The sequence below is a fragment of the Epinephelus moara genome, chromosome 22 (assembly GCF_006386435.1).
Source record: "Epinephelus moara isolate mb chromosome 22, YSFRI_EMoa_1.0, whole genome shotgun sequence".
Lineage (NCBI taxonomy): Eukaryota > Metazoa > Chordata > Actinopteri > Perciformes > Serranidae > Epinephelus > Epinephelus moara.
In genome coordinates this window covers 15,835,268-15,856,492 of record NC_065527.1, presented here as the reverse complement: position 1 = coordinate 15,856,492, position 21,225 = coordinate 15,835,268, and the positions used below count along the sequence as shown (strand labels likewise).

The following is a 21,225-nucleotide window of genomic DNA, read 5'->3' as shown; positions in this document are numbered from 1 at the left end:
TTTTCCAGCATTTCAACTGCTTTCCAGCCAGCTGAAATGTCACATCTGAATCATTCTCACCACTGCACAAATGCACTTAAAATTATCCCCCTGAATGGAGATGGCACTGTGTGAGTGCAAAGTCATGTTACTGTGATTAGGTAACTATTGCTTTAAGCCTTACTAGCCTTAAATCTGCCCGTTTTGTTTTTTGTTTTTTTACTAAAGTGATGCTTCAGCATTATTCTGGAATAGAAAAATCTGCTATACAATAAAATACTGCACCACCCATCACGCTGACTGATGGAGCTTAGTAGCTGGATTGGCTGTACTGAAGGAGAAAAAAAGGAAACACAGAGCTCCTCGCTTCTCTTGCCCCAAATCGTTCAGCTGCACATGACCTTAATCTGGCTGAGCGCAGTCATCCTGTTTGTGTGTGTGAGGCAACAGGGAATCATTAGGAAACTTTCAGTAACACACACTGTCATTACTGTCTTCACGGACAAAGAGATGAGTGTCACTTATATACAGAAGACGCATATCGAGAATGTTCTGCCTTTAGCAGAGACGCCATGAGCTATACCCATTTCTCCTCATTACATGCTATTACAGCCCTGGACATTCAGATAAATGAAGCTGATATAGCCACCATGATGTCACCCGGTGGTTTGTGGACTCCAGCTTGGCCTTGTAGCCATCGCCATCTTGGGCCTTTGGAGCCTGAAGTGACCATATTTAAACAAGAGGTTGGAGCTAACTCTAGATTGGATGTCACATTGCATTTACAGTCTGTGGTTAACTGTGATAATGAGAAAATGAAATGTCCTTTAGAAAAATTGATGATCTGACCCGTTAAGGCCAAAATACGCTGGTGGCGAACGTCAAAAATACAGCCCTGTTATTTTTACACCAGCAGTGGCTGAGTGCGTGTCAGTGCTCCTGGACGTGCCACCCCAGCGGCACTTTACCCCACTGTCCAACTTATTGCCGTTCCAGGAATTAAACGCATTTTTCCCCCACTCGCTCTCTGCTTGTACGCAACAGCTCCCGTAGCAGCTCTTTTTCTTTGCTCCTATGGCAGCTCGACTCCTCTCCTCACCATTGATGCAAAGAGAACTCTATTGCTCCGGCTCATGTGTGACAAAGAAGAGATAAGGGGGAATCGTTGAGGTCGAGAAATATTCAGAGCAAAACGACCCCCAATACCATCATTATAAAGACAATGGCCAAAAAGATATCGCCTGGTGAGTCATAGCTCTGGAGATCATCTCTCCAGGTGAGGAATCACATTTAATTAGGGCTCGCCACATGTTTTAAGCTAATGCATAGGTGGAGGAAATACAGATCTTTCAGTAAAAGTAGTGATAACTTTGTGTGGTTGTCTGTTAAAAAGCAGCAGCTGACACTAGGGGCTACACTCAACATGACATGTCTTAAGCTTTAGAGGGTTTTTTAGGGGCCAAAATGTAACAATTATCTTTCATAAACGGAAAACACTCTGAAATAGCAACAGCTTTAAAAAACATAAAATAAAAAAACCCTAAAAACTAGAAATTGTCTCTCATGTAAGGAGTAGTAAATGAATGAATCAGTGAGTGATTTCAGACACAGCGTAAAGTGGGTATGCCGTCTTTGCAGTTAATGGAAAACTGCTTCTGTAACATCACTGATAGAGAGTTGACCACAGGGAGCAGTTTTCTTCCGGAGTTAAGATGTATTCTACCAGCACTTTCGTCTGGTCTTTTCCCACGCAGTCATTACTTAAACATCTCTTCTTCTATGTGGAAATAAATAGATATTAAAAAACTACATCCTGGCATGACCCATGTCCCTAAAACAGGTTAGAAACCTGAGGCTAGCGCTCCTGAACCACTGTGATCTGGACTCTTAATTGGTTGAAACAAGGTTACGTAAAACCTCTATACCTTCCTTCCCTCCACTGAGGAACGGCCTTCTCTCCCACAGGCAGTCTAACATGGTGATGGAGATGGGGTGGGCGACTGGACGCATCGAGTGCCTGAGGAGTCTGACACTTCTCGATAGATGAGTCACGCAGCCAGGGACACGGACACACACACACACACACACACACACACAGTACTCTGCTTGTGACTGGATGACACGCCACGAAACAGCAGGGTAGAGTTGAACTCTCGCTCAATTTAAGTCACAATTTATGGCTCTTTCTGGCCGAGCATATGGGACCACAGCAGACCCCTAAGATGGATGGAAAATGGGCTGCAATGAGTTTTCTTTGTCCTGTATGCTTTTCATCCATCTGCACAGCCAGATGTTCGGAGCCTGTACCTCCCATAAAGTCGGTAACAGGACACTGTGACGACCTGTTTAGGTTATGCTGGACCATATGCCCATATGGATCAGCAGAACAACTTTTTTACAGTTACGGTGCAATACTTCGTGACCATATGTCACTGGAAAATGATGACGCATAGATGTGATTTGGTGGTACAACTGTTCACCTTTGTTCTGTCACTTCAGTTAAACAGTGTCACAATAGGGCAGAAAGAAGTAATGATTACAATGAGTGCAACAGCTTAAAGAAGCACTTTGTACTTTGAAAAATCACCAATAAAAGATTATAAACACAACTAGACATGTTCTAGCAGGAATATAATCCGAATCTGGGCAAATTTTCCTTCGCTAAGTCCCGCCCCCAGACGCAGACTGGCCAATCATAACGTAGCATAGGCCGGCTCAGACCAGGGTCCGACAACGACACAGCCGTGCTCCATTGACTCTAATGCAGTCGTTTCAGATTTCCTTCATTTTCAGGCTGGTTTTGTGGATTTGGAGCTAAATGTTGTGCCTGGGGCACGTCGTGTATTAATGATACTCGTTACCTGGAGAGGTTGGAAAAAGATATACGTTTCTTCCCTGTTCCAAAAATCAAAATCAAACCCTGAGAAGTGTAGGGTTAGCTAGCTAGCTACTGAAGATATAGCCTACTGAATGTATACACATGCTGCTTTTGCTTTTTAATGATTATAACTGTGAGAAAAAGACCGACCCTGCTGTACAGGAACCAGTGAAGGGAAGCAGGGAAACTTTGCTGATATTCAACCAGCTCCGCCCGTCCGGCAGCGGAGGTGTAGGTGCTGAAAGTGGTACAGGGGCAAAGGCAAACACCGTTCATCTGGACACACTGTGATGCCACACAGCTGGTTCAATATCAGCAAAGTTTCCCTTTATATTCATTGTCTTCTGTGGGGATCAGCAGTGATGTGGTGGTTCACTTTTACACTGTGATCTGTAGCCTATAGTTCGGCTTTAGCTTCTAACTATCTTTGTCTTTTTAACCTGTTGTTGCTGCTGAGTCAGTTTGACATCCTGGATATATCCTTCAAACACAGACTGTAGACCCCTCTGTCTGCTTCTCTCTGGAATCACTGTTTCATTTTTCCACAAATATGATAATATTTCTTCAGGGAGTGCAGTTAGTTACAGTGTGGGCTCCATGCTTACTGCGACAGCTTGTCGGACCATTGCAAAGGGGCGGGGCGTAGCAAAAGGTCAATTAACAACATCAGCAACCAAGATTACATGTTTCCCTGACATTAGCATGTAGCTAAATGTGGCAGTTTAATGTAACACTTGCATTAGTGTGCCTGAAGCAGATGACCATGTAAAGAATGTTATAAGAGTGAGAGTGTTCAGAACGGTCTATAGATTCAGAATTTTGCTTACAGGGATTAATTGTACACATGTACACCTCATTGTTTGAAACTTGGCCATGTTTAATATGCTGCTTTCCACTCCTGTTGCTCATGATTATGATCTTAACAACCTGATGTGAACGCATCATAAGCTCTGTGGGCAGAGTGGAGTTTCAAGTCAGTTCCATCCATCCATCTCCTGGGACGTGTCTGGCTGCTCTGAGGTCAGGGGTCACTGCCATCTCCCTGAAGTGACTCAGTTTATGTGAATGTGAACGTATGCGTGACTGAGTGCTGGACAGCTGTCGTCTGTCACGCTCTTATCAAAGTCCATTCAACGTGAGGCCTCTGTGACGTCAACTGAGAGCTAATTACACAACTGGCCACCACACAGATGAGTCCTGGAGATGGGAGAGGTGACTAAGCTTGTATGTCAAAAGAGTATGTGTGTGCAGCTGTGTGTCTGTTTGCATGCATGTGTCTCTGCGTATATGTGAGGAGAAGAAAATAGAGAGAGAAACGTGAGGGCTGAATGCCACCCTGACATCTGTCAAGGTCCGGTGTGTATTTGTTTGTGTGTATGTGAGTGTGCACAAAGTAAGCGAAACAACCCCCAGAGTCACCTTGCAGCTTTGCCACATGATGAATACACAGCGAAAAGTGTCATCCTCACTCTAATTACAATACCAGCATGCTCTGATGTCCAACAGTGACAAGGGGAGTGAGTGTGTGTGTGTGTGTGTGTGTGTCCAGCGAGCAGCGTCAGCACCATCTTTCCGGTCCAGTCACTGTTTGCATGTGTACAGGATGCCAAGGCAGCAGGTATACAGAGATGCAAACCACGGACAGCTAGATGACTTAGCAGGCTGACTGTGTACTTCTTATACCACAGCAAACAACACCACAGATACTGGTAATGCATATGTGGCTTATACCAGGCTAAAATAAGCTCATAGTAAAGTCATATATCAAGTGAACCAATCTATTTATTGTCGTTTTCACTGACTGTGCTGCTCCAATTGGGGAAAATCAGATACGTACAGTAGATGGCTCTCAGTGGGTTAGGATCATCCTACACTTCAGCATGTCCCCAGGAACAACGCTGAGCAATTTTGTCATAACAGCTACATATACAATTCCAGGTCATGTGACACTTTTGTGCACAAAAAAGACATTTTGCGTGCGCAACTTTTATTGAAATGGGGAACGATCTTGGAATACTGCATCATGTTCAAAAATACATATTTTTCCTTTTATCTGTAGTGCTTTTTTCCAATCTAGTGCAGAGTGTTAAAGATTTCGGCTGTAGAGATGTCTGTCTTCTCTTAAATATAATGGAACTAGAAGACACTCGGCTAATGGTGCTGAAAGCGCCACAAAATACATTTATAACAAAATTTAACAGCGATGTCTCTTTCCAGAAATCACGACTCGGTTACTCAAGATAATCCACAGACCTTTTTGTGAGCAGTTTCATGTAAGAACTATTTTCTTTCTACCAAACCACACCAGGCGACTGTATCACTGCGCAGAAGGAAGCGTGCACCTACTGCTAGCTCACCTAGCACCATCGAGCTAGCTAATGTTACATCCCAGCTAAGGTGGACGCCATTATTGTACAACAAAACAATCTAGTTTGATACACAGCACTACAGGTAAGAGGAAAAAATTGTATTTTTCATTTTGGGGGTGAACTGTCCCTTTAACAACACATAGAGATGACTCACACAGATGCTCAGTCAGCCAAACATATAAATTGGCTAGCAATGCGAGAAGCACAACTATAATGAGTAGCCTGAGTTCAGCGAGGGAAACTAATAAGCTTACAAGCTAATTTATATCTTGCTGACCATGTTAGGGTAGAATCTGGGCCAAATATGTCACATTAAAATGTAATGTCTCTGGGTTTTGAAGTTTGGCATCTGTGTAATGATAAACCAGTTTATAACGCTTGGGTCACACCAGCAGTGCCGCTGGGTTGCGGTTGCTCTTCCAATTCGAGTATCTCTACCCGGAAAACTAATGATCATTATATAATGAAGCCAGGAGAATGAGGTCACTGGTTCAAGTTGCAGTGGAAGATAATATAATGCTGTGCAAAATAAACTATTTGTCCAAAGTACTGAATTTGTTTTTTAATCTATTCTGAGTTTATTTACACCAAGTATTCCATTTCAGGGAGGAAAAGAAGCATATGGAGAGACTTGATTAGATAAGGATGAAACCAGGGAGAAAGTCAAAGCCTTATATTCTCTGTGGTTTCTAATTACGTAACTAAACCATTTTAGCATGCAGTCCCCAACAATGGTCAAGATGCATTAGAGAACAGAGGGAGAGCAAGGGATAGCAGAGCAGCAGATGGAGAGAAGGGAAGATGAGACCGAGGGAGGCATGTAGCGAATCCATCAGCACTCCGGACTCAGACACGCTTCCAACAAATTTAGCAGTACATCTGCTTTCACAGATTCGTGTTTCCGCAAATACAATAAGACTTGTGCTCCCGCATCAAGGGTTTTGTATCAAGTCAGAGCTGCCTTAGGTTGCATTTATTAAAAAACACTTAACACAACTCAAGTCTCCGTACATCAGGTATGGGAGCAACACTACGGACTATGATATGCACATCACACCAGATTCCTCTGAAGGAAAACCTCGGATCAGACAGTGTAAGGCATGCAAACAAACACACAATCTGTCTGAGTTTGCCCAAACAGAAATACAGAATTGTTTAATCATAACAAAACAACAGAAAATTCTCTAGCTTATGTGTACATATGTGTGCGTGCACACGTACACATGCACATGACAGCACACAAACACAGCCTGTATATGGGCATAAATGATAATTATACTTTTAAACTACAGATGCAATAGGAAATGTATACACAGGTACTGTCCTAAACCCGTTAAACTTAAAAACAGAGACTCAGGGATATGTCTTGGAGGTAAAAATGAAGCATGGGGGAGGGCAGGGACAAAGTAATACACTACACAAATTTCCCTCTTTGCATAGAGATGCATTTATTTAGAGTAACCATATTTTTGTTGTGTCCTCTATCAATACCAACCATTTTTCAAAATTCTGGATAAATGACTCAGATGCAGTCAGTGTGGAGTTTAGAATGAAAGAAATATAGGAGCAGGACAAAGGTAACTGTTGGATAAATCAACTCCAAACAAGTCAGTCCTTAATATTTCTGGTATATAAAGCTCAGTAATGCTTCAGTTAGTGCTCCACGCAAATGGCCATGTTACTCTCAAATTAATTTATAAGTTGAATGGCAAAATCGTATGGAATTGGTTGAAAGTGTCAAACACATCTTAGTATATAACCACCATTTTCTCTGATGAATCAAATTGGGCTGGAATAAAATGTTTAACCCTCTGGAGTCCACGGAGGTGACGTAGCAGCAAGACGCAGCCTCGCTGAGTCTCCGTTTCAGCTTGTGTTGAAAGTGCGAACTTCAAACTATATACTATTAAATTGTGTTGATAGGCCAAGTAAAACCAGACTCATGATAAATAATTTAAGCAATGCTTGATCCTGAATATTGTCGTCACGTTTGGTGCGCGTTTGGTGCAGGAAGAAATGGTAAAAATGGGCTATTCTAACGAAAGTGATCGCAAGCAGAAAGTGCTTGCAAGCAAAGAAAAAACATGACACCCCCTTTCCTATTGGTGGTGTTGAAAAACTAACAGTTTTTAAGGTGAAATTTAAAGATACAATCAAAAGTGGTCCAAAACAGTTAATTATACCCTTGACCACAAAGGGTTAAACCAAACTAAATCCTTAACTATCACGTGCTCCAAGTCTGGCTCTCTTTTTTATTTGAAGCATGGATAGTCTTAAGCAAACTGACCAGTAACAGTGTTGCCTCCGTTCCTCCTGTCTGTCAACTTCACCCTGGTTAGCACTAAAGATAGCAGTAAAGATTTCACTGACACTTAGCCTACGGTCAGGTCTAAAAGATAATATGCATTTACAATATCCAATCAAACATTACCTTAAAGGGAAATTTCGGTTTATTTCAACCTGTCTCCTATCGTCCTAAATTTGTTTCAAGTGACTAGTGACATAAAAATAATAGTTAGCATGTTAGCCGTTAGCCGAGATACGCATAGTAGCGTCAGACCTGTTAAAACGTAAGTGAACGGGCATCCCTTCAAGTGCAAAGTTAGTCCACTAAACAAGCTTTTTTTCCACAAAGACCGCCTCATATCGTTAGGATAAATGTCAGAGAACATATAGAAAACGTCATGTAAACGTGTTGTCTTACCTTACCGGTGTGCTGCCATGTTTGTTTACCATCTAGCTCTGCTAAACACTTCCATATTCTATTTTTCTTAATGAGTGAAAAATCAGTTTTTCTATTGTAACACTGGCAAAACTGATCTAATCGTGCTTATTTTTGACTGCAGACTAAATTGTGGGGCGTTCCTCCTCTTGACTTCCTGCCAAGTTCCTGACTTTTGTATTACAAAAGAAAAGGTCTGTGTTGCAAACCTCCCCAATTCTTTGTCCCTGCTCTCCCTACTTCTTTATTTATAATGTACTGAATAAATAATAAATGAATCACAGATATTGCGTCCTTTGAATCTGTGATTGCAAGAAATGATAATTATCAAATGGAAAAGTTTGGACTCAGTTGCCTTTTATTGGTTTCTGTACCCAAATATATTCTGTTCTGTATCTGTTCTTAAATAATTTACTGTAAGTAATTTACTGCCTGCTAGTAAAGGGCCTTTAGGGAAAACAGCTTCAGTTTGTTGAGAGCACGGTGATTTCTGGAAAAGGAAAAAAAAAAAAAAAAGAAGTTTCAAGGAGACAAGTTGGGGAGAGTTTGATGGTAATTTACATCCAAGGAGCTCAGAGTACGGCAGCGAGTGGCAGCACTGTCATAGGCTGGGCGATGTTTCATCCACCGCGCCACTTCAATCCACCGAGGGTTGCTGAGAGCTGACAGGGGACATGAGCCTCTGAAAAACTCCAAGGATGCTGAAAACTTGAGATTCTCGAGCACCCATCTGTCAAGTTTGTTGTTATTTGTGCATTCCAATTTGAAAACATTTTTTGCTGGTGTATGCCTGAGGCTACCAAGTGGAAAACCCTGAAGACGGCACCCCTCCTTTAACACAAGGCTGCAACTGACAACTGTGTGAAGTGGTTGCTGACTGCCAAACAGATCCTCATGTCACGACTTGAGGGATACTTGGGATTCTCCGCTTGGCCTTTTTCTCCCCTCGCCATCATCCACTTTACTTATGAATCATGGAAGGAGACCTACGGGAGGGATTAGCGCCCGAAACCTTGAGACTTAACGAGTCATTTTAAATGGGATCAGTTTTCAGGCTAATGTTCAGCTCACACTTATGTTAGCATACTAATGCATTTTGTCGGATATCAATTCTCATCCTGCTGATACTTCATTAGTGGAAGCAACTGTTTACAGAGGGAGCTCACTGAATATAATAAATGAGACAGGACACAAACATATGAAAGGTAAATTTCATGCACCATAATTCAGCATGTCCTTCCTTCGTGTTTCATAAAACTCTAAGAGGTGGCAGTGATTTAAAACAATATGGAAAATCAACATGAGATTTATTAAGGAAACTCTTAGAAAGTCATATCCTGGTTCCTTTTCTGTCCTAAGCAACTGCTCATGTATCATATCAATTACTGGATAATGTAATGACGCGTCAGCATGTGGGGAAGAAGTCTCTCCCTGTGGGTCAGAAATGTAATTAATCTTATTAAAGTGATTCTCCATTCAAAATCTATTGAGTGTGAAACACTAACTTGCTATAGTCTTGAAAGGTGGATGTTTTTATATCAGTTATCTTGTAGTTATTGTGCATTGTTGCAAGTTTTAATGGCTTAAAAAAAATGCTCATCATGATCCACACAATATTTTCCCCACAATCAGGCTGAATTCACTGCCACCATATCATAGCTCTCACTAAAGCTGCAACTAACAATTATTTTCATTATCAATGAATCTGCTCCTTATCTTAACAACTAATTGTTTTGTCGAAAAAAATGTCAGATAATAGTGTAACACGCCCTGTGCAACTTCCAAGAGCCCATGGTGACATCTTTAAATGGTAGGTTTTATCCAGCCAACAGTCCAAAAATCCAAAGCTACTTTTTTTAAAATATCATTTATGACAAAGAAAATGATCAAATCTCACATTTAAGAAGCATGCAACCAGTAAATGTTTGGCTTTTTTGCTTAACAGCGTGTAAAGGCCCTGACACACCAAGCTGATGGTCAGCGGTCAGTCAAAGTTGGGTCATTGGTCAAAGTCTGCCCTCTGTTGGCCCTTGTTGGCACTAGTTGGCCTTTTTTATGCCAATGTAGCATGTTGAATCAGGGTTGGCACAGTGAAGCCCGTCAGTGAATGAAATTTCTCTGATTGACAGTTCAGTTCAGCGCACAAGAAGAGAAATTAAAGTGAGGAATGTAAACAAAAAGCTAAAGTTGAGAGGGAGAGAGATCAAAACAAACTTGTTATATGAGGTAAGACTGTCTAGACATTGAGCTCTTCAGCAAAAACATTTCGTGATGGTTTGTGTTATTGTTCACTGGCACATGAAATATGCGCTTTGTTCTTTCAGCATTGGATTGTGCTGTTAATATGCTAACTGGCTAACTAGCTTTAAGATAGTCTTCAGGTTTCCATTTTTGAGTGACTATTACAGATGACCGACGTCTGCTGGTATGGAGGGGTAAATCTTTTCATGCAGGCGCAGAACAAATGCGCTTGTTGGTGATTTTTGTGTGTTCATGTGCAACTTTTTGGCTGAGAAATGGCGAAGAGAGGCGACACAGCAGGGGACTCTCGTCATCGCTAGTTGTCTGATGTTGGTTTGGTGTGTCTGGGCCTTAAGTTTTAAGGGGATTTAGTGGCATCTAGCGATGAGGACTGCAGATTGCAATCAGCCTAAACTTTTCCAAGTTAGAATTCCTTTAGTGCTCTTTGTTCAGGTGGTTTCTACCAGGAGCTGAATTATCCGCAGAGGTCTCATCCTCTCCAAAACAAACGGACCCGGGGATTTAAACCAGGGAAAACACTAAGTAAGAAGGTTTCACACTATAAAATCAGTGTTTTTGCAACACACTTGTCGCGGAGAGGCTCCTAACTACGGTGGCTGATGTGAACACACGAAAACGCGGACCGCCCTATGCAGGAGCGAGAGATAAGATAATGATAATGGAAAGATAATGTGATGCATAACTATTTTAAAACAGTCTTCGTATCATTTCTTTAACCCACTTAGATTGACACATTTTTAAACTTACAACACAGTCGGAGAATCTGAGGTGTGACATTTTCAGGTTGCTATTTACTCTTCAACCCCAATGTACATCATGACATTTCATTTTGACCATGACTGTGAGTGTGTGCAGAACGTGTGTGTTAAAACTGTGTCTCAGTGATGCACTTTGGGCCAGTCCAAACACATCACAGCATTTCAGTCTCACACTGTGCCATATCTCAGATGTGTGTGTGTGTAAATGAGGTTTTGTTGTTGTTTTTATTGCAGCACAGCGGGCAACGCAGAAATGTCATTACAGGGGGAGTTGTCCAGTTAATGAGTTTGGATGACTCTGAATCACCTGCTGGGTTTGGACATACTGTATACACACATGGACCAGCCACCCAGGAACACACACACCAATGACATAAAAAGACACACCATGACAGTGCCAATCTTGACCAGTAGCCCTAAAGTGGGACTTCCTGCACACATTGAGCTGTAGATTTTAGAAATAGCAGGTCATGGGATTTATGAAGGGTCTTTGGAAAAGAATAAAATCCCCACTATTGTCAAAAGCCAAAGAGGCAACAGAGAAAGTGAAGAGGGATCAGAGGGGACATTTGCAACATCCCATTTTTAACTTGCCTGGGTCCAGACCTTTGAATTCGCCTACTCCATAGAGTTGACTGATTTGTCTGGCATGGTGACATGAAACAGCGGTTTCTCAGTTGAAAAAGCAATATATCCAATGAGCGCCACAGAAGGGACTAACACCATTCTCAAGCTGTTGACAAGCTTTGTCAAGCTGTGCCAACATAACCATCGTAGTTTGTTTTTCCTTCGCTCTACTCAACGTTAAAACCCTGTCAGAACCAGCAGGCTACTGTGGCACAGCTACACATCAGTGTGGATTAAATGGCGAAAAATGACGTTCGATTTGGCCAGATAGGTTGGCCTCTATTGGTTAGGGAAAATCAAACCCCCCTCCCCTACTGAAATCTGACAGGACCCTGACAAGCCAAGCCAATGGTCGGACATGAGTTAATGTCAGGCCATCGGTCAGCAATAGTCACCCTAGTGTTTGCGGTGTGTCCCGCAGTGTTGGCACTAGTCTGCCCTTGTTGGCTGTTTTTTGACTAATTTAGCATGCTGAAATGACAACAGAGACAGCAAGGCATGTCGATCAGAGAAATCCCTCTGACTGGCAGTTCAGCTCAGTGCGCAAGCGGGGAAACAGAAGTGAGGAAAGCATACAAATGTCTAAAGTCAAGAGGGCCAGAGATCGATCGCTTGTTATTAGGTGAGTTTTATTTTGTTTGGGGTTTTTTAAGCAGAAATGGTGCGTAATTATTTTCACACGGTAATTTTGTTCTTTCAGCATCAGGTAGTGCTGTTAATGTGCTAATTGATTAACTAGTGTTTTGTATCCGTCCTGTCCATCTTCCAGTTTCCCTTTTTTAATGCCAAATTCAGACTAACCCTGCCTGCTGCTATGGAGAGTTATTTCCTCTCACAGGCGCAGAACGTGCATACTAGTTGGCCGTTGGCTATAGTTTGTGCGACGTGTTCAAGCGCGAATTTTCAGCCGAGACAAAGGGAAAGTAAGGCGAAGTAACAGTCGGTCTTCATTGCCATGAGATCTTGGATGTTTGTTTGGTGTGTCTGGGCCTTGGGAATGGAGGCAATGTCACACTGAAGATGGAAATGGAAACTAACAAGTTGACTTTTCTGTCTGATATCAAGCAACTTTTTGACAGGAAGCTGTGAGTTTATAGAAAATGTGAGAAAGAAACAAAGATACCATTGGCGTAAGATGACTGCTATAAATCGTGTCAGTATTTATCTTATTTGTTTATAGTAATTACAGAAAAAAATCAGCTTTATATGGCACTGTCAGACTGGTGTGTAAAGATACTAAATATAGCACCTTAGTTCTGACAATACAATTCTGTCTCCTCTGATCATGTAAGGCTTTTTAACGAAGCAACAAAAAGGAAGAGATAAACCTTAATATTGTGCTCAAGGAGACAATGTTAAAAAAATCAATAAATACAGCCAAATAGAAAATCAATCCAAATATTCTGCATGATGTCTTGCGATCATGAGCTTAGATGCACAATGGAGCTATCTGTGGTGCAGAACATGGGTCTTTGTTCTGACCTTGGCTCTCCGACGGGAGACACAAATATGAGGACATCATATGACATCAGTTCAGAGCCTGCCCAGATCTGCCTCTGTGTGTGTGTTTCTACATGGCCGGGTCTGCTCTCCTTTGGTGTTTCATGTGTGCGTCTGTTCGCATATGCGTGTGTCCATGCCCGGACCTGCCATGGTTCACCACCCAGCTCTCCATCTCAGCAACGACATGCCACACCATGAATCACCAAGCAGGGCCATTACTCACGATGCCTGGCCCTTCCCAAATAACTTCATAAATATTCCATGGGCCCGTTTAAACAGGAGAGTCTGAAAAGCCGTGGCTTGGCGCCTCACCGACGCAGATTCCATTAAGCCCGGTGCTGCAGCAAAAACATGGCGGGACAATTAATCTTTTAGGATCTGAAGGAGGGCAACAACAAATGCAAGAGTGAGAGAGAGAAGCAGAAAAGGTATGAATTAATGGAAGAGGGTGAGAGAGAGGGGAAGCTGCCAGAGAGTGACACCTGGATGGATTTATGAATTATGTAGAATCCAGCAGCATTGACAGCTGATTCAACCAAACAAGCTCCCTTACCTCCTTCCTCCAGACCACGTCTACATAGAAATTATATATCTCAACAGCAACTAAAAGGTAAAATGTCAAAACATCTCAGAACGAGGACAGCGTTCAATGGAAAGAGCACTGAGACGACTGTCGTGCAGGATTCTTGAGTGGTGTCTCTGCCGTTTATTTGAAAAATGCTAAGATGCTACTTGCTTGTGTTTTGGTGTCATCGTTTTCATATATATATATTTATGGGCCAGAAAAAGAGAAACCCAAAGCATGAAAGCCTGAGAAAGGATTACAAGTCTGAGAGGGACAGATGTTCTTTAGAGCCACAGAGAGAGGGGAGAAAAAAAGACAAAGTATGAAAGAAAGAGCATGAAGACCGAGAAAAATTAAGCTGGAGAGAGAGAGAGAGAGAGAGAGAGAGAGAGAGAGAGAGAGAGAGAGAGCTTGAAGAGGAGAGCAGGGAAGAAAGGCAACTTCAACAGCCACCGGCACATCTAGAATCCCTCTGTGTTTTCATCCCCGTGAGAAAATAAGAAGAGTGTTTGGCCTCTGCCAGAGCCGTACTGGCATTTCACACAGACAGAGAGAGCAAATGAGCCACTAAGACATCAACACCGTCACCATTAATCTGCTGTCTCTTTCCTCTGCTTTATCCACAAAGGGATGCGGAGAAGAAAGGGGGAAAAATGTAAAAAAAAAAATAGGCTCAGATGAACTTTGTTTTCCACACAAGGGGTTTAGACTGCTTTAATAGACTATATCTGAAGAGCAACCATGACTTGTTATGGAGAATTACAGAGTGCGTGTGTTCTGGTTTGCTTTCATAAAGTTTTGGGTGTCCACTTGAAGCTTTGTGTCACGGTTTTGTCTGCACATTCAAAGCATATCTGTGATTCAGAGTCTTATTAACATTGTCTGCACACGGCTCTCAACATGGAGACTGCTGAGCTGGTGGCTAGCAGCTAACAGTAATTACTTTAAACAGCGCTGAGGAAGGCAACAATGCTGACAGAGCTAACAGTGTTAAAGTGGAGGGAACTAGAGGGTGGGCGCTACACTTTAATGATGATGCCGAGGGTCAGGAAGGCAGTTTAAGCGGTAACCACTGTATGAACATTATGCAGAGCGGACACACAAGGACTCACATGCACTAACATGCACGCGCAGTCGGACCCTCAACCTCAACGAAAACTAGGAAAGCTCAGATTACAACACACACACAGAGGGTGTGACTTCATTCTCTGCTCAGGATGCCATTACTATACACATACGCTGTATCTTTACACCTTTACATAGCAAATAGTTGTTTACTGATATATTAACGCTCTGAATGTCGTATACATCTCCTTCAAACATCTAAAGGGTGCGGCTATACCACCTAGCTCTTGCATGCTTTGTATTTCCTGCAGCATTCACAAGATTCCCGATTACAATCAAATCTGTTAAGTTTCAATAATCCGAAGAGTCTTCAGCCATGCTAACACCTCCGTTAGGCTGCACTTAGACTCAGCAGGGCTTTGAGCTTAACGCTAGAATCAGCATACTACACCATGCTCACAGTCACAATGCCTTAATGCTTGTGTTTAACAAGTTTACTAGGTTCAGCCTCTTCGTTTGTCGTGTCAGCACGCTCACATTTGTTAACACAAAGTTGAAGCTAATCACAATGTCAGTCAATGACATCAATATTTTGCCTTGTAGATGGTGCTATATGAAAAGTCAGAGGATCGCCAAAGCTGTTATACACAAAGGTAAACTCTGCAGCGATTCACCCAACAGGCCTTTTCCCACAGAAGACACTTGACATGTTACAGGAAGAACTCAGGTGTCAATAATAAAATCAATGATGGATGACCTCCTTTTAGCTGAGCATGCTGGCTCACTGTCACACTCATACAGAACAGAACGGAGCTGTTACTAATGTTACTGGTAACACCTGTGCTTTTCTTAATATCACTATAAGATGGCTGCTGTAAAAAACGTCTGTTGGTTACATTGACTAGGCACAGTGGATAGCCGACAAGGCATGGGACAATATGAAAATGTCATGTCACGATTTTCTTAGCCAAAATAATTGCGAATCACAGTATTGTTTGATAATCGTCAAAACATGCTATAAACTCTTAAAATGACACTAAAACATGCTGGAATCACTTTAGCTGACATTTTGTTAAGAAACTAACATCTCAGAGACGACACACATCTTTTTTACAATTAAACAATCTTAAAAAGCCAGACTTTTCAACTAATTAAAATGGTATCATATCTTTGTATATGATCTACACTGATGTTTTATGAAGATCTTTTGCGTTTTTTGAAGTTGCAGCCTGTTATTGTTGGCTGCCCAGCAGTCTCGTTGGTCGCTGCTGGACACAATATTCAAGATTACCCAAATAATGGAAGTTCACCACAATCAACTAATTGTCTGTGGGTTTTTTTTGTTTGTTTTTTTAAATCATGATCCTCGATAAAATTGTCTGTCATCCCATTCCTCATCTTTTCGAAATTAAAAGGGAATCCATCACACAGTTGCTATTTAGGTCTAAAGTAGAGTGGCGGACCGACCAACTGGCTAAAAATCATTTCAAGGTGCTTCATATGCAGAATGAAACACAAAAGAGCCTGAAATGTCATTGTTATACTTCAAGTTATTGGGGAAATAACGCACCACACTTTCTAATATTATTCTGACTCAAATACCACACTATCAGTACTGATAAAACGATACAGACACACAGACACACCCTCCAACATTCTCATTAGTGTCAGGTATTTCATTGTTTCGCTGTTGAAAGGTCAACCGAATGATGACAGTTGGCGTGGAAGCTGAGACTCATTTCTCTTTCTGCTTTCCTCTGGGAAAACGTACACTCGCCCTTACATTACACACACACACACACACACACACACACACACAGTTTTTCTAACCACCAGCAGTTACTCACAAAGCATTTACAACACCTGCCTGGCCCATATTACATCCATCCTACTCATACATTCATTAGTGCATGTTAATATACACAGGGCTAATGGGGTGTGTGTTGAAAATGCACTTAGCTCTCCACAGGAGAAGATGCAGTGCGGCTTATGACTACTCTAGGACACACTGGCTTCCTCCCATAAGAGCGAGACGCATATAATGCACTGTGAGTGCTAGTGTGCGCAAATATTTACTGGAGGTTGTGACAAAGACGGATGGGAACATAAGGATTTGGGACACCGTAAATATGAATATATCAAAAATGTCATCTTTCCTCTCCTGTCCCCAGTGACTCCCTGCATGGATTTGTTTTATTTTATTCCCTTTGCACGTAATTTTTTTAACCGTGTGCCCATAGATGACCTACTTGTGTATATGAGAATCCTGTCAGGTCTTAAACAAGGTGTATGTGCGTGTGTATGTGCTGTTATTATGGCAGCGGACAGTATCTGTACAGATAAGTCATTCTTGGCAGGTTATAAATTCATCATCCCCTCATTTCACACAGACCCACACACACATAAACACACTATACCACATCATAAATATTAATGGTAGGTTTAGTCTCTCTGGCTAACCGCCTCAGTAAAAAGGACAATATACAGCCACTGGGAATAAAAAGACCCAGAACTATAAGCCAAGGTCACTGCTACGGATTTGACTCCAGCATCTAGTATTGCAGAGAAATTTCAGTGTCATAACATAACGCAATCCCCATCTTAATAGCAACAATAATAATAATACAAAATGGTATTTGCTAATGGAAAAAGTTTGGAAAATGTTATCACGCAAATGAGGGAGATTACAATATGCTGGGGCAGAATTTGTGGGTCGGGTTGCATATTGTGCTCATGAAATCCCGTGCTCGCCCCGGCTCTATTTATTTGAACAAGCAAGTCTCTCAAAAACAAAGTCTTATTCGTAATGATGGCCTGGCATTCATCCTGGGGATTTAGCTCTATTGCATAAGCCTTCAACTCCATGCTCAGAAAAGCCGCAGAGAGATAAAGATGTTTCCCCGTTTTGGGACAAGTCTGGTTCTTTAATCTGCATTTTGATATGAATGAGGTCAGAGAGATATTTCTAAGAGGGACTAAAGGTAAGCAATTTCAGTCCGCTAAGAGAGAAGATCAAAAGGGCATGTGCATTTGGATGGAGACTAATGAGACACTCTGGAAAAGAAATAAAGCCCTGAGACACACTGCACGGAAAATAAACATAACAGACACAAGTAAATGCACAGAAACGCACAGAAGAAGGAAGAAAAGAGCCACTAGATCAGAGACAACACTAAAAGCTCAGTGTGTGTGTCCACGTCACACAGCACCACAGGAGACATTACACATCCCGCTCACCTGTCCCCTCGGCTGAACTACAACCCTCTCCTCACCCTCCCTGTCTCTCCAGGTCAAGGCACTCCTGTCATCTCACTATATTTGTGTAATAAAGTGGTGTAAACAGCATCTTTGTGGTGAAAATATCTAAATCCATTTGCCTATGTGCTCAGAATTTGATGTGGAAGGTTGAGACAGACATTCTGCATTAGAGCAGTCTGGTGGAGATAAGAGCATATTAAAAGAAGAACAGGAAAATTACAATATACTTAGAAGTGTTAAGAAAGTATTACTGCACCTTCTTATCTTGTATTGAAACCTAGCTCGGTACTTTTATCAGCAATGTTAAAGACAGATGAGAGACTTTGGATGACATTTCTTTGAGTACTTTTAAAGGCACAGATACAGGAGTGCACATTATTCTTTCATGGACTTAAGTCTAATGTCCCCTCGCTGCAATTTGCAGAATGGTGTAAAGAATCCCACAATGCAGCCAAGTTTAAATCCTCTGTGAAAAAAAACAAAAACACGAGCAGATGAAAAGGGCACATCAGTTTAAAACTGAGCTAAGAATGCCGTCTCCCTCCCTACAGGGAGCAGCAGGGGTCAGTCTGGAGCGGAACTGAGACCAACTCGCCCATTTAAACAAGTAAAGACAAATGAAAAGGGCACATCAATTTGGAGTGGACGTGGGCACAGCATCTCTTTCTCTGCGCAGTGTGCCTCCCAGAGGCGGTATATTAGGCTGAAAGGGGCTCGATGGGGGCGAGGTGCATCACTAAATAATGAACTCCTGGCGGCACAATTACTGAGCATAATGACTGCTTTCATCCTAACAAGGGGGGATGTGTGCATTTCTGATTATGTGTGTATGAGGTTTGTATTTTTGTGCATGTAAGTATATGCATCACTGTGGGTAAAGCAGTCTCTGAGCTCTTTCGTCTACTGTCTGTGAACTCGTCCTGAGGATACTGTGAGCAAAGGTAGTGAGATGGAGAAGAGCAAACAATAGTGAACGATAAGTCGGCAACTAACGATTATTCTCATTGTTGACTAATCTGTTGATCATTTTCCTGATAAAGTACTCACTGATTGGTCTATAAAATGTCAGAAAATGGTGAAAAATGTCAATCAGTATTCCCAAAGCCCAAGACAATGTCCTCAAATGCCAAAGATATTGAGTTTACTGTCATAGACGAGTAAAGAAACCACAAAATATCTGTGTTTAAGAAACAGGAATCAGAGAAGTTTGGCTTCGGATTAATTGATCATCAAATTAGTTGTCAATTAATTTAAGAGTTGACAACTAATCTATTTATCGTTGCAGCTCTAGCAGACGCAGAGTGGAAGGTGTGTGTGTCTGGTTGCTGATTTAGACTTACGAAGCTCGCCCACTTTGAGAATCTCACAGAGCATCTTGGTCAGCTCGATGCTGCTGCGGCCAAACGGACACTCATGCTTGTCTTCTCGACTGCTGTTCTCCAGGACGATCTAGAAACAAATAAGCAAGACAAGAAATATCAGGATCATATCTCCTCAGGGGTAAAACATGGTCAAATATTTGATGACATGACTACAATGGCTAACAGCATTAGCGACACCAAGGTCTCATTTATGCTCAATATTAGATACATATATGGAAATTCTTGTCCGCACTATGCATTAATTTCGTCCATTTTTGTGCACGTTTTCTTAAAGTTCATGGATATGGATGAAACGGAGCAGCACCACCACATATCGTGGGGGCAGTGTAGGGCGGTTCAAGCCAGATTAGACCTTTAAAAAAGGCGGAAAGGAAGAAATCAGTAATATAATGCAGATAATTGTCCGTCCACCTCTTTTAAAAGGTGCAATATTACAGCCTCCTCCACTGTCGCCTCATTTGTTGTTGTGTCAAACTTTTGATTCTGCCCTCTAGTGCCATTTATTGGCTCTATATGCCACCATGAATGATGCATGGAGGTATGGGGGCAGTGACATTTACAACGTTTGAAATGGACATATCTATTTTTGTACGTGAGGGGAGTATAAATCAGCCTGAACACTGACACTGAGAAAAATAGCTTTAAAGTTTTTTGACTGTCCAGCCAAATGTTAAAGATAGAAAAGTGGTAATAAACTAACAGCTATATCATTTACGCAAAAGCAAAGTGCAATAAATACAATATTAGTTTCTTATCTCTTTCAGTGTAAGGAAAACTGTTTCCAGGGTTTTTTCGTTACGAGAAACATTTCTTGTTATAACAATATAACCGATCAGATTATATAGAAAACAAAAATTATGTTATAACAAAAAAGAATTTTGTTTTATAACAAGATAAATAGTATATTGTTAAAAAATAAAAGTTCCTTGTTAGAACGTGAAATATCTTATAAAAACAAACCAAAAAACCCCATCTTGTTATGACATTGAACTTTTCTTGTTATTATCTGCTACCGTGTTTTTATTTCCTAGTGGGGCTCCAAGACGCCTCCATAGATTTAAAAGTAGTAACAGCGAAAATTTTAAGCAACCCTCAAGTATTATTTTGTTGTAATAGTCATTTCATCAGGTTTCACCTAGAGTACGATTACTTGACATCATCATATTCATCACTGATCTCGCTATGGTCACTGTCATGTTATTAAAATATTTTTCGTTGGCACCATCGTCCTTCTCATGTTCACTGTAATACACACACTGTGGTTTTCCATGGCCTGATAGAATGCAGTTAACTGAGTCAGAGTTAGGTTTTTAGTTTAGCTTTTTGGTTGGATTTTATAGTTACTGCAGTTTCTATAAGCTATTTTCTCAACATAAAAACAAGATCAACCCAGGACATTTTTATCACAGGACAGAACAGATATCCAAAGGTTTAATTTCAGTCATAACTCAGTTTTGACCAACACTGTAGTTACTGTCATTAGCCTTTGAAGGGCAGTGTGTTTGAGTGTATTTACTCTCTGAATACAATCACCAATGTGCCTGTGAATGATGGAGGCGCTCCTGTTGCCTAAAAACTCAAATAAACATTCTGAAAATGTGATGCCAATTTGGCAATAGATCAGTCAGTGGCAACATTATACATTCAAATTGCTATGATATGAGCCAGTGGTTATAAATCTGACATTTGGCTTAGCTCATTCTTCAAAGCCATACTATTACTGAAATTTAGGTATTATCTGGATCCAGATGTAGATTAAAGCCTCTATGTGTACAATTTTTCTGCGATATTGCATCATGCTGCTTTCATCCCATTCATTCTCACTGTCACTGGGTGGTAGAGGGACGCATTGGTGTC

General features: G+C 41.4%; 1 protein-coding gene across 4 annotated transcripts in view; it reads right to left on the bottom strand.

Moving 5' to 3' along the window:
- Positions 1–21,225, bottom strand: part of elmo1 (engulfment and cell motility 1 (ced-12 homolog, C. elegans)) — a 148,330-nt gene that overhangs the window by 42,675 nt on the left and 84,430 nt on the right. For all 4 annotated transcript variants that reach the window (XM_050034488.1, XM_050034487.1, XM_050034486.1 and 1 more), the window contains one exon: positions 19,327–19,435. In XM_050034488.1, coding sequence (XP_049890445.1) covers positions 19,327–19,435 — 109 coding nt within the window. The remainder of the gene's footprint in view (positions 1–19,326; positions 19,436–21,225) is intronic.